This window comes from Schistocerca piceifrons, chromosome 5, assembly GCF_021461385.2.
Source record: "Schistocerca piceifrons isolate TAMUIC-IGC-003096 chromosome 5, iqSchPice1.1, whole genome shotgun sequence".
In the NCBI taxonomy this organism is placed as follows: domain Eukaryota; kingdom Metazoa; phylum Arthropoda; class Insecta; order Orthoptera; family Acrididae; genus Schistocerca; species Schistocerca piceifrons.
In genome coordinates, this window is record NC_060142.1 from 217,038,557 (window position 1) to 217,055,999 (window position 17,443).

At 42.6% G+C, this 17,443-nt stretch overlaps 1 protein-coding gene across 4 annotated transcripts in view; it reads left to right on the plus strand.

The window, feature by feature from the left end:
- LOC124798648 (bromodomain-containing protein 7) overlaps positions 1-17,443 on the plus strand; it is a 155,799-nt gene that overhangs the window by 86,158 nt on the left and 52,198 nt on the right. For all 4 annotated transcript variants that reach the window (XM_047262147.1, XM_047262145.1, XM_047262148.1 and 1 more), the window contains exon 6: positions 11,901-12,015. In XM_047262147.1, the coding sequence (XP_047118103.1) occupies positions 11,901-12,015 (115 nt within the window). The remainder of the gene's footprint in view (positions 1-11,900; positions 12,016-17,443) is intronic.

Genomic DNA, 17,443 nt, shown 5'->3' on the forward strand with positions numbered 1-17,443 from the left:
CCAGCACGACAAGGAAACATGCAAACTATACGCAGAAGAGAGGAGAATCTACAAAAAACTAATAGAAGAGAAGAAAAAAGAATACATAGAAAGAGAGGCAAAAAGAGAAGCGGATGAAACAGAGAAAGACCCATACATAGCAGCAAGACCAAGAAGACTGGCTCATACACCAAATATAGACATGAAGGAATGGGAAGACAACTTCAGTAAGATACTGAACAAACGAGGAATCAAAGCACCCCAAAAGAAGGAGAAACAACATCAACAAAGGAAAAAGACATTGTACGGGAACCTCTAAATGAAGAAGGAGACACTCGATAATAAAAGTTCTCTACAAAGGTATAGGAGACCCAATGAACACAAACAAGTACAAAGGCATAGCCCTGGAAAGTGCTCAGTTCAATATGTTTTCAAAGATATATAAATACAAAGATGAGGTGACTTACCGAACAAAAACGCTGGCAGGTCGATAGACACACAAACAAACACAAACATACACACAAAATTCAAGCTTTCGCAACAAATTGTTGCCTCATCAGGAAAGAGGGAAGGAGAGGGGAAGACGAAAGGAAGTGGGTTTTAAAGGAGAGGGTAAGGAGTCATTCCAATCCCGGGAGCGGAAAGACTTACCTTAGGGGGAAAAAAGGACAGGTATACACTCGCACACACGCACATATCCATCCACACATACAGACACAAGCAGACATATTTAAAGACAAAGAGTTTGGGCAGAGATGTCAGTCGAGGCAAAAGTGTAGAGGCAAAGAAGTTGTTGAAAGACAGGTGAGGTATGAGTGGCGGCAACTTGAAATTAGCGGAGATTGAGGCCTGGCGGATGACGAGAAGAGAGGATATACTGAAGGGCAAGTTCCCATCTCCGGAGTTCGGATAGGTTGGTGTTGGTGGGAAGTATCCAGATAACCCGGACGGTGTAACACTGTGCCAAGATGTGCTGGCCGTGCACCAAGGCATGTTTAGCCACAGGGTGATCCTCATTACCAACAAACACTGTCTGCCTGTGTCCATTCATGCGAATGGACAGTTTGTTGCTAGTCATTCCCACATAGAATGCGTCACAGTGTAGACAGGTCAGTTGGTAAATCACGTGGGTGCTTTCACACGTGGCTCTGCCTTTGATCGTGTACACCTTCCGGGTTACAGGACTGGAGTAGGTAGTGGTGGGAGGGTGCATGGGACAGGTTTTGCATCGGGGGCGGTTACAAGGATAGGAGCCAGAGGGTAAGGAAGGTGGTTTGGGGATTTCATAGGGATGAACTAACAGGTTACGAAGGTTAGGTGGACGGCGGAAAGACACTCTTGGCGGAGTGGGGAGGATTTCATGAAGGATGGATCTCATTTCAGGGCAGGATTTGAGGAAGTCGTATCCCTGCTGGAGAGCCACATTCAGAGTCTGGTCCAGTCCCGGAAAGTATCCTGTCACAAGTGGGGCACTTTTGTGGTTCTTCTGTGGGGGATTCTGGGTTTGAGGGGACGAGGAAGTGGCTCTGGTTATTTGCTTCTGTACCAGGTCGGGAGGGTAGTTGCGGGATGCGAAAGCTGTTTTCAGGTTGTTGGTGTAATGATTCAGGGATTCCGGACTGGAGCAGATTCGTTTGCCACGAAGACCTAGGCTGTAGGGAAGGGACCGTTTGATGTGGAATGGGTGGCAGCTGTCATAATGGAGGTACTGTTGCTTGTTGGTGGGTTTGATGTGGACAGACGTGTGAAGTTGGCCATTGGACAGGTGGAGGTCAACGTCAAGGAAAGTGGCATGGGATTTGGAGTAGGACCAGGTGAAACTGATGGAACCAAAGGAGTTGAGGTTGGAGAGGAAATTCTGGAGTTCTTCTTCACTGTGAGTCCAGATCATGAAGATGTCATCAATAAATCTGTACCAAACTTTGGGTTGGCAGGCCTGGGTAACCAAGAAGGCTTCCTCTAAGCGACCCATGAATAGGTTGGCGTACGAGGGGGCCATCCAGGATGGCCCCCTCGTACGCCAACCTATTCATGGGTCGCTTAGAGGAAGCCTTCTTGGTTACCCAAGTCTGCCAACCCAAAGTTTGGTACAGATTTATTGATGACATCTTCATGATCTGGACTCACAGTGAAGAAGAACTCCAGAATTTCCTCTCCAACCTCAACTCCTTTGGTTCCATCAGTTTCACCTGGTCCTACTCCAAATCCCATGCCACTTTCCTTGACGTTGACCTCCACCTGTCCAATGGCCAACTTCACACGTCTGTCCACATCAAACCCACCAACAAGCAACAGTACCTCCATTATGACAGCTGCCACCCATTCCACATCAAACGGTCCCTTCCCTACAGCCTAGGTCTTCGTGGCAAACGAATCTGCTCCAGTCCGGAATCCCTGAATCATTACACCAACAACCTGAAAACAGCTTTCGCATCCCGCAACTACCCTCCCGACCTGGTACAGAAGCAAATAACCAGAGCCACTTCCTCGTCCCCTCAAACCCAGAATCCCCCACAGAAGAACCACAAAAGTGCCCCACTTGTGACAGGATACTTTCCGGGACTGGACCAGACTCTGAATGTGGCTCTCCAGCAGGGATACGACTTCCTCAAATCCTGCCCTGAAATGAGATCCATCCTTCATGAAATCCTCCCCACTCCGCCAAGAGTGTCTTTCCGCCGTCCACCTAACCTTCGTAACCTGTTAGTTCATCCCTATGAAATCCCCAAACCACCTTCCCTACCCTCTGGCTCCTATCCTTGTAACCGCCCCCGATGCAAAACCTGTCCCATGCACCCTCCCACCACTACCTACTCCAGTCCTGTAACCCGGAAGGTGTACACGATCAAAGGCAGAGCCACGTGTGAAAGCACCCACGTGATTTACCAACTGACCTGTCTACACTGTGACGCATTCTATGTGGGAATGACTAGCAACAAACTGTCCATTCGCATGAATGGACACAGGCAGACAGTGTTTGTTGGTAATGAGGATCACCCTGTGGCTAAACATGCCTTGGTGCACGGCCAGCACATCTTGGCACAGTGTTACACCGTCCGGGTTATCTGGATACTTCCCACCAACACCAACCTATCCGAACTCCGGAGATGGGAACTTGCCCTTCAGTATATCCTCTCTTCTCGTCATCCGCCAGGCCTCAATCTCCGCTAATTTCAAGTTGCCGCCACTCATACCTCACCTGTCTTTCAACAACTTCTTTGCCTCTACACTTCTGCCTCGACTGACATCTCTGCCCAAACTCTTTGTCTTTAAATATGTCTGCTTGTGTCTGTATGTGTGGATGGATATGTGCGTGTGTGCGAGTGTATACCTGTCCTTTTTTCCCCCTAAGGTAAGTCTTTCCGCTCCCGGGATTGGAATGACTCCTTACCCTCTCCTTTAAAACCCACTTCCTTTCGTCTTCCCCTCTCCTTCCCTCTTTCCTGATGAGGCAACAATTTGTTGCGAAAGCTTGAATTTTGTGTGTATGTTTGTGTTTGTTTGTGTGTCTATCGACCTGCCAGCGTTTTTGTTCGGTAAGTCACCTCATCTTTGTATTTATATATAATTTTTCCCACATGGAATGTTTCCTTCCATTATATTGTTTTCAAAGATAATTACACAAAAAATCAAAGCCTGTGTGGAGAGTCACCTCCCAGAACGACAAATGGGATTCAGATCCGGAAGATCAACACTTACAGCAGTCAGGCTTCTTCTAAACAACACCGATGAAGCGCTACAAAAGACACAAATGTTCTACACAGTGTTCATAGACTTTACCAAAGGCTTTGACCAACTAGAAAGATATCTCATAGTCTGAAAACTGGAAAACACAATGGGAGAAGATAGCGTATGGGCAAGAATAATCAAGTCAATCCTTGAATACAACTTGATCACAATATCAGGCACCCTCTCTTTTTCGAACCTCATTCAGCAATCGAACGGAGTCTTACAGGGTGACCCAATGAGCCCTTTGCTGTACATTCTCGCCACTGCGAATTGGAGAAAATGAAGATGATGTATACATACGAGGTGCTACAATAAAGTAATGAGACTGATTTTCTTTGCAAGATGTGGCAACCCTGCAGGCTTGCATAGGCGCAATATCTTTGACCTTGATCTATAAGCTGCTGCTAGTCCAAGCAGCACATCAATGCAACTGCTCAGTCATGAGTTGTGCTGTAATAAGTTAACACGTGTTTGTGTCTCTCGTCACGGAAATGGAATCGCATAATATTGCGCAACGGTATGCCATTTCTTTTTGCGTTAAATTGAGTGAAAACGCGATGACAACTTACGGTAAGCTTCAGAAGGCTTTTGGAGAGGAGGTTATGTCAAGAGCTGAAGTTTTTCATTGGCATAAAATGTTTAGTGAAGGCAGAACGAATGTTGAAGATGAAGACCACAGTGGACGACCATCAACCTCACGGGCAGATGTTAACTTGGCCAGGGAGCGTGAACTCGTACGATCTGATCGAAGATTAGCTATGAAAATGATCACAGAAGAACTGAACATCAGTCGACAAACAGTTCGTCTTATAATAACTGAAGATCTAGGTATGAGAAAGATTTGTGCAAAAATGTTCCCCAAAATTTTCACACCACAACAGCAAGAAACATGGAAAAATGTGACAGCCAATCTGTTGGAGTGAATGGAAATCAATCCAGAATTGTTGAGCTGTGTTGTCGCTGATGATGAAAGTTGGTTTTTTCAGTACAATCCAGAGACAAAATGCCAAAGTTCGCAATGTTGCTCAAAGGGATCACCCAGATAAAAAAAAAAGCTTGCGTGTCAAAGTCAAAAGTGAAATGTATGCTTAGGTGCTTCTTTTGATTCCAAGGGAATTGTTCATAAAGAGTGGGTGCCTCCTGGACAAACAGTTAACCAATATTACTACAAAGAAATTTTAGAAAGACTTGGTAAAAAGAGTTCTTCAAGTCCGTGCCATTATTGCTGATAATTGAATTCTGCATTACGATAATGCACCATCCCATACTGCTCTGTCAGTGCAGCAATTTTTAACCTCAAAACAAATTTCAGTACTACCACAGCCACCCTATTCACCAACTATCGCTCCGTGCGACTTTTTTTCTATTTCCAAGAGTCAAAACAGCGGTCAAAGAACACCATTTTCAAACAACACAAGATGTCCAAAAAGCTGTGACAAGGGTCTTGGAGGATATTACAGAAGATGAGTTCCAGAAATGTTACCATCAATGGCAGAAGCGCTGGAAAAGTGTGTGCAATCGGAAGGGAACTATTTTGAAGGAGACAACACTAAACTTGACTAAAACGGTAAGCAACTTTTTTTTTTTTTTTTCCACATCAATCTCATTACTTTATTGTCTCACCTCGTATATGCATATGCTGACAACATAGCCGAAGTTTCAATAGATATACAGAAGCTGCAGAAAATCATTGAGAAAAATAGACAAGAGCTCAAACTACACATAAACATAACAAAGGCAGAAATGGTGATTTTCAGAAAAGGAGGCGGAAATCAACATCAGAGGACAAAAAATAAAAATCTCATCAGACTCTAAAACTCTCATCAGACTCTTAAGTACCTAGGGGTGACATTGCAACCAACAGCCAAATGCTTCACAAAACATGGAACAGAACATGCAGCCCAAGCAATAATAGCAATACAGGACATCAAAAACATCCACCTACTCAGTCTAGAAACAGCCATGAAAGTATTCAACGCAATAATCCTGACAATCCTGGCCTATGGGATAGAAGTTATATGGGACCACCTGACAGAAAAAAATCTAGAAACACTAGAAAACGTAAAATCGACTTATCTAAAAAGAGCACTAGGTCTCTCAAAGACAACAAGATCTAGACTAGTTTACCTGCTAGCGAGAGAGACATTCCTAATCGAAGACATCAAACTTCGATATATGATGCCACACACTAGAGCTTCCAGAAATCAACTGAAGGTAATGGAGGATAAACGAGAAAAAGTATGGCCGGAGTTCTATGGCACCGAAGCAATGATGAACCGCTCATGGACAGCACCAAACTTCGAACTGCCACATGTTGTAACTAGATTTTCTATTCTCGGCTTTCATCATCTAATTTGCAAAAACAAAACTTATCACGACCCAACCACAATGTGTGTGTGAACTGTGTAACGAAGCCTGTGAACGATATCACATAGAATTGTGCAGTAAAAGAGTGAAATCTATAATTGGATATGCAAAAATGTAAAATGTTAAGCAAAGTAACTGTATGTGGCTATTTGCCAGCAATTGTATTAAATAAAAGTAAAAAAATATTGGTAAGACTACCAACCAGCTGTCCACAGGATAAAACTAAACTGTGGCCAAGAGCAAATTGACTATCCTTTGGCATAACATGCGACTGAACGTAACACACTTGATTTCAGTGGCTGCTTCACTAACTGAGCCATCTGGAGCCTTCCCACCAACACGAGCTTTTCTGAACTGCACAGATGGGAGTTATCCTTATAACACATTGTCCTCTCCCATAATTGTCTCGGTCTTAACCTACAGTAACATACTGTCCCCACACCGTCCATCCAACAGTTTACATCGCTTCTATACTATCATCTTCTCCTCATTCTCAACTGCCACCCTGATTATTGGCCGCCCTCTGCAGATGTATCCGCCCATCTTTCCCAGCTCCTCGCCTTCTTTGCTTCTTTTTTCCCTACCTCCCTGCCCCACAACCTCCAGACATTGCACCTGTCTGCATGCTAGCGCCTACACATTCCACCAATAGTGTTCGTCTCTCTCCCCGACCATTCGCTACTATCCCTCCCCCATCCCTGCCTCGTCCAGATTACTGCTTGCATCCCACGTGATAATTGCATTCCGGCCTGAGATGCTGGAGCTGGTGGTCATGTGTGTGTGTGTGTGTGTGTGTGTGTGTGTGTGTGTGTGTTTTTACTGATCAAGGCTGTGGCCAAAAGCTTTATGTAAGTGTCTGTTAATTGTGCCTGTCTGATTCCGTATGGTAAGTAGCAATCTGTGCTTTCCTACAGTGTGTACACTTGATTAACATATTTGCTAGTATTCTGTATTTTGTAGAAAACCACAGGCAGATATGATATTTTTCGACACTTCGAAAGTTTTTTTGCTGCAATGAACATTTTTGGCAAGATAAAATTGTGTGCCAAATCAAGAGTTGAACCTAGGTCCCTGCCTTGTGTGAGCAGTTGTGCTACCTATGCAAGTCTCGTGGTCTGGCTCAAAGTTTCAACTTGTCATTTAGTCCTCTCCATACATTCCAGACTCCACAGAGGCTCTGCTGCAAGTGACACGTTACAATTTTGAATCAGCCTGTGTGCATTAACAGGTGGCACTAGGAGTTGTGCGTTCACAGTGAAATGTAGGGACAAAGAGGCAAGTCACCAGTCTGGTACACAGTTTTAACTTGTCCCAAAAATTCAAACTTCAGACTAACTGTATTACACCCATTCGTGATCTGTGTACGTAGGTCTTGGTAGTGCTTGTATTGTAATGTTAATGTTCATGTATGTAAATGAAGCACAATAATAACAAAGGATATATTGAATCAGAATAGCTACTGAGATGAATCTCTTTATTTTCCAAGCAGTTTTCAGTGCTAATGAGCCTTCATGAGGGTGAGTAACAAAAAAAAAAAAAAAAAAAAAAAGTGATCAGTCAATGCAGCTTTTGGTAGTGCACTATGACTTAAATGCTGTGAAATACCACCTACTGAAAATACAGTGATAATGTTTTCAATAATTCCTGTACATTAATTGTTTTTAAAGAGATAGAGTGTACAAATATTCATGAATAGTGCTAATGAATAATTTTTTTTAAGATTGTAGCTTCGTGTTTCTTATACACAAAAACTAAAATGAAAGGAGTAGCCTCTCCTGGGGAAAGAATATTTTTGTGAAACTAAGGCATAAGACCTGTTTTATAGAAAAATATGTTTTAATATATCGAGAAACACGCCAATTTGTGAGATTAATACGTGACACACAATAATTTGCTATAGAATAGACACAGATTATCCTTCCAGACTAAATAATGTATTACAGCACTAATTCTATCTAAGAAAAGGGTTTATTATTCATGAGAAAGTAAACTGCTGACGAACTAAAATTGGGGAAGGCATCTACTAACCTGTAGCTGATAACTGTTTAACTTTTTTTATTAATGAAAAACATCCTCCAATCCATGACATTACAGACAGACATATGAAAACAGCTTTTAAAGCTCAAAATAATAAGTTACAAAATTTTGAAGATCTGCAATAATAAAATCCCGAGTATACTCTGGCATTAGGCTTTGGCTAAAATATCCTGAAACTTGAAGTCATTCTTTAGTTTCTGTGTAGCTGTGAAGTCAACCATGTACTTAACAATTGTTTACTGTGAACATAAATCTTGGAGGAGCTGGTTGGAGCACAGCATACATATTTCACTAATACCACTGGCGAGCACTTTCCACTCAACTGACGAATTGCCGCCACGTTCAGTCTTTAATGAAGTAACATCACATTTTTCTGAGTTACTACATTCAGTTTCAAACTCAGCTGTCTTTTTTGAAAGCATTGCCTAAACAGCAATACAGGAGAGAGAGTAAAAGCATGCTTGTGGTCGTTGAGTAGCCAAAGCTGCCCACAGTAAAAATGATATCTAGTGGCAACCACCTCAACCAAAACACAACAGCCAGGCTACAAATGTAGTACCAGATGCTCCCTAGTGGACGAACACTTAACTATGAGTGCTGAAACTGATAAAAGCAGGTTTTTATTTTTTCGAAGCTCTGTTCGTTTGTTGCCCGACTATTATCAGGATTTTACGTTCCTGTCAAAATAATAAAAATCAGACAGCTTGGGGTTTTATGTGAAGGGTTTTAATGTGAGACACATACATACACATGTATAACTCCAAAGAGAAATAACTAAAGCTACAGCTCTGTTTCTAGTATAAGCAGCTCAGTAGCTAATTACATCTCTGTGCTGTTACATATATCTATGTACCACACACAAATCAGCTACATACAGATTGCTTTTTGTTTATTGTTTCTATCATGGAGTTTCCATCATTGTTGAAGTTAAAATATTTTGTTGAACTTAGGGTAAACTAGGATCATCCCTTTTGTTAGTGAACTATATTGTTCCATTTGAATCATCTGAATGTTGCTCTAGGGTATCAAGATGCCAATTCCACCTTCTCTTCCTTCAGTCTGTGTGTACAAGTAATTGCAATTTTGTGATCCCGTAGATTATCCCGGCGTCTTATATGGTTATGCTCTTCACAGGTATGCTGTCGGATGTGATCGTCTTCACTACACGATATTTCAGCGATCCATCTGGCCGCCATCTTCAGGTGCGAACACTGAGTACACAGTCACGCTGAAACTGAATGACAGCACTCAGTTCTGGCGTGATTGTGTACTCCAATTGCACCTGAAGATGGCAGCCAGATGGATCTCCAAAATATTGTGTAGTGAAGACAATCATATCCGGCAGCATACCCTTGAAGAGCATAATCAGTTGCAATTTTGCTAGTTTTTAAAGTAATGTGCAGAAGCACTTACAACAAATTAAACTCCATACATTGCTTCCACCCGCATGCCACCTCAGTTCGTCTTTGTTCCAGTTCAGAACACACACATCAGGTCATGCTCCAACATGGAAAATGTAAGGAGGTAAATATCATGTGATCAGCAGTCTGGCCTTTTATTAACTGTAATCATGTATGAGCAGTACGTGGTTCAGAATTCGCGTGAATAGTACAGTGTTCAGAATTCAGGCCACTTGTTACTTAGGCTTTCATAGATCCTATACAGCATTAGATTGCCATTGGCTTTTTTCCTTTCCCACTAGTTTGCATTCTGACTAATGTTTCATATTGTCATTGACCTATTGTTTAAATAACAACTCACATGTTCTTTTTGCAGACAATTTTGACCATGTTATGCTGTGTACTTCCAAATTGTTGGACATAGAATTTGCATCAATATTTAGATCAAAATTCAATCATTTGAGTATTATGCTGTAAATTGTAAATCTCTGGCACTTGCAGTTATCCATCATTAAATCCACTAAAGATCTAATTTTGAAGTTGCTTGTAGAAAGCTACCATAAAGTTGAAATTCATAACAGCACTTCTGTTAGTAAATTAATTTACTACAAATAAAATACTAAGGGACTGGTTGACAACCAAACTTGATCTCTCTTTTTTTTTCCAGGCATAAGTAATACAGGGTTATTACAAATGATTGAAGCGATTTCACAGCTCTACAATAACTTTATTATTTGAGATATTTTCACAATGCTTTGCACACACATACAAAAACTCAAAAAGTTTTTTTAGGCATTCACAAATGTTCGATATGTGCCCCTTTAATGATTCGGCAGACATCAAGCCGGTAATCAAGTTCCTCCCACACTCGGCGCAGCATGTCCCCATCAATGAGTTCGAAAGCATCGTTGATGCGAGCTCGCAGTTCTGGCACGTTTCTTGGTAGAGAAGGTTTAAACACTGAATCTTTCACATAACCCCACAGAAAGAAATCGCATGGGGTTAAGTCGGGAGAGCGTGGGGGCCATGACATGAATTGCTGATCATGATCTCCACCACGACAGATCCATCGGTTTTCCAATCTCCTGTTTAAGAAATGCTGAACATCATGATGGAAGTGCGGTGGAGCACCATCCTGTTGAAAGATGAAGTCGGCGCTGTCGGTCTCCAGTTGTGGCATGAGCCAATTTTCCAGCATGTCCAGATACACGTGTCTTGTAACGTTTTTTTCGCAGAAGAAAAAGGGGCCGTAAACTTTAAACCGTGAGATTGCACAAAACACATTAACTTTTGGTGAATTGCGAATTTGCTGCACGAATGCGTGAGGATTCTCTGCCGCCCAGATTCGCACATTGTGTCTGTTCACTTCACCATTAAGAAAAAAATGTTGCTTCATCACTGAAAACAAGTTTCGCACTGAACGCATCCTCTTCCATGAGCTGTTGCAACCGCGCCGAAAATTCAAAGCGTTTGACTTTGTCATCGGGTGTCAGGGCTTGTAGCAATTGTAAACGGTAAGGCTTCTGCTTTAACCTTTTTCGCAAGATTTTCCAAACCGTCGGCTGTGGTACGTTTAGCTCCCTGCTTGCTTTATTCGTCGACTTCCGCGGGCTATGCGTGAAACTCGCCCGCACCCGTTCAACCGTTTCTTCGCTCACTGCTGGCCGACCCCTTGATTTCCCCTTACAGAGGCATCCAGAAGCTTTAAACTGTGCATACCATCGCCGAATGGAGTTAGCAGTTGGTAGATCTTTGTTGAACTTCGTCCTGAAGTGTAGTTGCACTGTTAATGACTGACTGATGTGAGTGCATTTCAAGCACGACATACGCTTTCTCGGCTTCTGTCGCCATTTTGTCTCACTGCGCTCTCGAGCGCTCTGGCGGCAGAAACCTGAAGTGCGGCTTCAGCCGAACAAAACTTTGAGTTTTTCTACGTATCCGTAGTGTGTCGTGACCATATGTCAATGAATGGAGCTACAGTGAATTTATGAAATCGCTTCAATCATTTGTAATAGCCCTCTATATGGAAATCTTGACAAAGCTCTCATATTCTTTACTCTGAGCATCAGTTAATCAAAATGTGCACCAAAGAATAAAAGTTTGGTTCCTTTCACAGCTCATCACAATGTCATTTCTGAAATTATCTTTATTCCGTTGTAGTTATTTAATTTACTTCATGCAATTTTTCTGTGAAAAATCATTTCCTGTAACGTAATTATGAAATGCCTTATTTTCTTGGAATAGGCAAACCACCTTCCATATTGTCACCACTATAGCAGATATTGTTGAAGGCATTTTCTCAATAATTAATGCTCCAACCTTTCTTCTTTAACTGCTACACCACAAACAAGGAAATAATCATGTCGTGTCACAATTTACTCATTCCAGGAACAAATTTGAAGCAATTCCAGATGATATGACACCTGAAGAAATTCTGGAACAAGCGCAGAAGGCAGCCCAGGCCGCTGCTGATAGGCTGTCAATGAAACGAGTAAATACAAAAGTAAGAGAAAATTTTCAATCTTCATCATTTCGTTTTTATACTGTGTTAGGGTAATCAACAAATGCCCAAGATAGTAATGTGTACAGTTTTGACTCTTGTAATATATTTTCCCCAATATTGTATCAGGTTGCCTCTTGTGTCTGTCTAAGGTAATTCTGCAGTGAAACACAACCACAGATTGGTTTTCCTTAATAATAATAATAATAATAATTAAAAAAAAACAGTGTAGGATTATTTGATCTCTTATAGAAGTATCAGTATACCTGACTATAAGACAGCCCTCTCTTCATATATGTATTTTTAAGATGCTCCTAGAGAAATTTTAATTTTTAACATATTGTGACAAAGTTTTTTATCAAAAGTATCTTAAGATCTGCCTAAAATTGTAGTACAGGTAGTGTTTTCTTGGAGAGATTTTTCATTATATGCATTGGGAAATTGCTGAGCTAGTGTTGTTCAGCATCGTAACATTAGCTCCACCCACTTCATCATCACTATCATGTGCCAGCTTGTACTTGCTTTGAATTCCGTAATGCACTCAGTTGGAAGACTGCTCTTAATCTCCAGCACCTTCATTCATATAATTTCTTGTTTAGTTGGGGAATTAAGTGTCATTCTTTTGGAAGTACTGAACAACCTGTTGCTCCAGTTTATGAAGCTTTCTGTGGTTAGGGAAGCATCTTTGCATTCTTCCAGTGCCTTTCCACATTTGGGATCCCACAAGTGTTGTCTGGAGTTCTTTCCCGATGGAATTAATTCTTTGGCCTATGTGGGATTTTGATGTGGAATTTTTTTCCAGTTGTTTGTATGTTCATTTGCCTATTCTTCTTTCATGTTGGTCTCTCTGATTTTACTTGTGTCGATTTTTTATACATAAGCTTTTTCTGATATGTCATCTTCGGTCCAAAGTTCACTTTGAGTTTTGTTAAATAGTGGTCCAAGCCAATGTTTGCTCCCCTGCAGATTTGAACTTCATGGATTTCTCACTGCAGAGGGTAGGAAATGGCTATGTGCTCAATCTGATATTCATTTATTTCCTTTATGGAGGATGTCAAGTCTTTTCGGAAGTTTTCTCAAACGTTTGACTTGATTTTTAAATTGTTTTGTTGTTATGGTTCAATGAGTCTTGCACCATTTTTGTTCATGGATCTGTGTGCTGGTATCCTGATGTTTCTTTCATTGCCAGTTTCTGCATGGAAGTCACATGGCAGAATTTTGCGTCTTGGGACTTTTACCATCACTTTCTCGAGATTGACCCAGAACTTTTTGATGTTCACTAGGTCTCTTCTGTATGTTTGTGAGTGCAAGTACATAAATCAAACATGTACTTCTTGTTGGCACATTGTAAGCACATAGCCATGAGGCACTTGTTTATGGAGAGACTTCTCCGATTGGGCTGACTATATTTTTGTGTACCACCTTCAAGATCCAATAGGTACCGTAGTCCATTGGGCCGCCATCAGTGAATAGTATTCTTGGAGGCTTAATATCAGGATTTTTTGTTGCTCTAACACTGACACTACAGTACATAATTTTACAGATTGAATTATATTGTTGGTGATGAAGCTGCCAGTGTATGTGTGAATTCTAGATGGAAGTTTGCAGAGAAGTGTGCTTTGATGACTGTCCAGGCCCTCCAAAAGCCAAGTGCTCAGTTGCTGTCCGTCAACAGGTGGATAAGTTACCACCTGGGGTGATGCTATCTTTTTGTGATTGTCCAATACCTTAGAGCCAAGCATTGTTGGTTCCTGGAGCTAAGAGGTATCCTTACCCACTGGGTGAACAGTTGCTGACTGGGATGTTGGTGGTTTCCTCTGCAGATACAAAAGGTTTGTGGTCATGCCCAGATATCGTATTTATCTTAGTATAGGACGACCCCGAATATAAGACGACATCAAATTCCCCCCTCTCCTCCCAACGCACGCACACATTCTGCTGCTCGACTCGCTGTGGCTCATTTTTTTACTGTCGCTCACCTACGCCACTAGCCGGCAGTTAAGGATTGACACAAGAGAAGCAAGTTGGCAGCTGTGTTGGACCTCCTCATCGACGCAATGTGGAGCAACTGTGGCTGCAAACAACAGCCGAAGTGTACTCAGAAGAATATGCTGTGCTACAAGTGCCAGTAAATGGGGCACACTGCGAGTGTTTGCAAGAATTCCGTCGCGTGCTTGAAGTGCGCAGTAGTGCACGACACTCACAATTGCCACAACCACGAGGGGTGGCTTGCAGATGCGCAAACTGCGGCTGCTCACACAACACAGACTCGCATAGCTGAGGCTACCTCAAGGAGTTCTGCTGCCAGCACATCGCGACACGCCTTGTGGCAGTGTCTGGTGCCACCCCCACTCTGGCGAAGGGTGCGAGCTGCGCCATCTCGAAGCTCTCACTGATGATCCAATGGCTGGCTTCCAAGCCACCTTTGCAGAAAAGGACTGCACTCAAGGATGAGCTCGCAGCTGTCCATCGCCGGCTCCAGCAGCTGCGCAAGGAGCTACGGGTTCTCAAGAAGAAGGTGCCTGTCCCCGCCTCCCCTGTGAGGAGCCCAGTGGGGGTGGACGCCGCCACGCAGATGGCCATTGCCTCGCTCCCTGCAGAAATGCAGGCGGTGGTGCCCCCGGAGATGGATGTCGAGACGCCCGCTCTGCCTCCTGCTGTGCCGGGGAAACGATGCCGTCTGCTTCCTCTCATGACGAGGTAGAGGCATCAGAGGAGGAAGAGCTGCCCGTGTCTGCCAATCCCAGGTGAGCGCATTGTGCAGCCCTTCCTCAAGAAGATTGTGGTGTCCATAAAAGATGGATTGTACCCACATTAGGACAATCCTTATCCTTTCATGCTGCCGGACAAGCACAAGCCTCTCCTTCCCATCATTGGTAGGACCTTCACCACACTCGTGGCCTGTAGCACGAGGTGGTGTCTCGGAAGGAGCTGCACCTGATTAACACCCACCCTGTCTTCACCCTCGTGACTGGTAGCGTGTCTACCAAGTTGTGGAGAAGTTGGTGAAGGAGGAGTGATGCTCTGGCAGAAGACAGCCTGCCACTGAAGATCTCACAGCAGTAGCACGATGACAGTTCCCACGAGAGGCTATTACTACCACCAGAGAGGGCAACGGAGGAACAGCAGCTACGCTGCTTAGCCTCCTCTGACACCAGACTCGATTGACAGACCGTGACCTAGTGAGACCCCCCTCCCCCTCTGCCTGCCCACCCCTTTGTTTTTAAGAGGCTCCTTTAGGAAAAAATTTTTAACATGTGTTTTACTAACACAAAACATCTGCCAAAACGTTAACATTATACCTATTCCAAACTTATGCGAGCCACCTCTGCAGCAAAAGGGCTGCACTCAAGGACAAGCTTGCAGCTCGTGTACATTTTGATAATACTAGGAGAAATAAAATAAACAAAAAGAAATGGTTTACATTAATTTTTGGACTGTTTTCCTTTCTACCTATTTTGCTTACTAACCTCATAGTTTGTGGTATCACAATTTTTAATCATCATCAGCAGCAACAGCATCGTCGTCATAACAGCACAGCTGCGAAATTTGTATCTTTGTTGTCACAAATATTTGGCTGTTTCTTCCAACTATGTTGCTATTTCTCTGGAATGCATATTGGATTTCGATCCTGACTGCAAATGGATTCAAGCAAACTGCACTTTAAATGTGGTAAATGTTCATAAAGAGCCAAAGTATGTGGTATAGATTCCCATGGTTGCCAACATGAAATTTGCAGCTCACTCACCACTCTTCTTCTCGCAATCATCCTGGCTGTCAGCCAAGCAAGTGTCACTGTTCCTTTCCAACCCTTCCGTAGTGCTGAGCGTGAGCAACTGTGAAAAATAGACTGCAATATCTGCTAGTGTGTTAATCATGTGTAACAACACCAACTAATAAATAAATAAAAATGTGCAATTATGATTCAGTCCTATTATTGAAATTTTGCTCTTCCCAAGATATAGTGACATCTGTCACTGCTATCTTTAATATGAGTCTTGCCACTGTAATTTATTCTCATGATGACAAGTAGTGAGTCATTTTAATGTGATGTATTTCCTAGCTTAGACATTTATTTCTGTATTAATTTTCCTTGTTGTTTCAACTGAATGTCACCATCATGTTCTAAAGCTGATAACGCTATTACCCAGTATTCTAATACGTGAGCAGCGATCAAATTTTTTCCACTTAGTAAATCATTACAGTCTCTCATAACCAGATAAAATACTGGTGTGGGTTCTGATTCAGATAATGTTTTTTGAAGGACAACATTTCCATCTTTGAATGTCACCTTCACTTAAAAAGCGGCATTAAAGTTTGTATATGGTATCCATACATGTAAGAGAACACTTACTGCAAACCAGTTCAAATAAATCAAAAGTTTGTAAGGTGATAGAATTTAATGCTAATTCCCCCAGTGGTCCACAAAATTGTCAAATTTTAATCAGAGCAATAGACTGTTCTAGTGGCTAGTTCAGAGTTTCTTGTGTATCCCTTTGCACTAGTGCCACCCGAATCAGTGTCATGTGATTGTTCGTGCAACATGGATACTGTATCAAGTGCTTCGCTGTATCGGGAAATATTGAGTCTGTTGGAATGCAAGTATCATTTGCTGAGCACTGCCCTTACAGTTTTTTCAAAATAAATCTGCATGTGATCTCAGTAGCAAAAGCTTCATTTTTAAATGAGAAATTTCGTGTGGTGCAGTCCTCCAACAATCGGTCTTTCCCTCTCATCCTGTCTGGTAAGTCACCGCTGACTTTTCTGAACTCTACCCATTTTCCTAAACGTCGCCGGTCTTTTTCCTTCACCCATCTTCTTTCTCCTTCAACCCTTCTGTCAGGAGAAGGAGCCACTGGTCCCAAATGGGTGCAAACTGTAATAGATTTTGTATGAGGTGGAATCTAAAATTTTCGGGAGTGCTGCTGCCATCTGAAATGTGTTTGAGTGGCATGCTCGGTTGAGGGCCAGCTTTACAGACGTCAGAGATGATGCTCACACTGGAAGGCCCATTAGCCGCACTTCGCCAGACATTGTTGCCAAACTTCAACAATTGGTTCGTGCTGATCGACGTCGAACTATTCAAGACCTTGCGGATGAAGTGGGATTGGTTATGGGACATGTCAACAAATGTTGACTGCTGAATTGGGCGTGCATCGTGTCACCGCAAAATTTGTGCCAAAGCACTTGACGGCTGATCAGAAGGCACAGCGTGTTGAAGTGTGCACGGACCCTCGTCAGACTGCGTCTGATAATTCAACTTTCATGTCACGGGTTATTGCCAGCGACGAGAGCTGGATTTACGGTTATGACCCAGAGACAAGGCAACAACCATCCCAGTGGAAGAGCCCAGGCTCTCCAAGACCCAAAAAAGCAAGACAGGTGAAGAGCATGATCATAGTTTTCTTTGATACCAAGGGAATTGTGCACA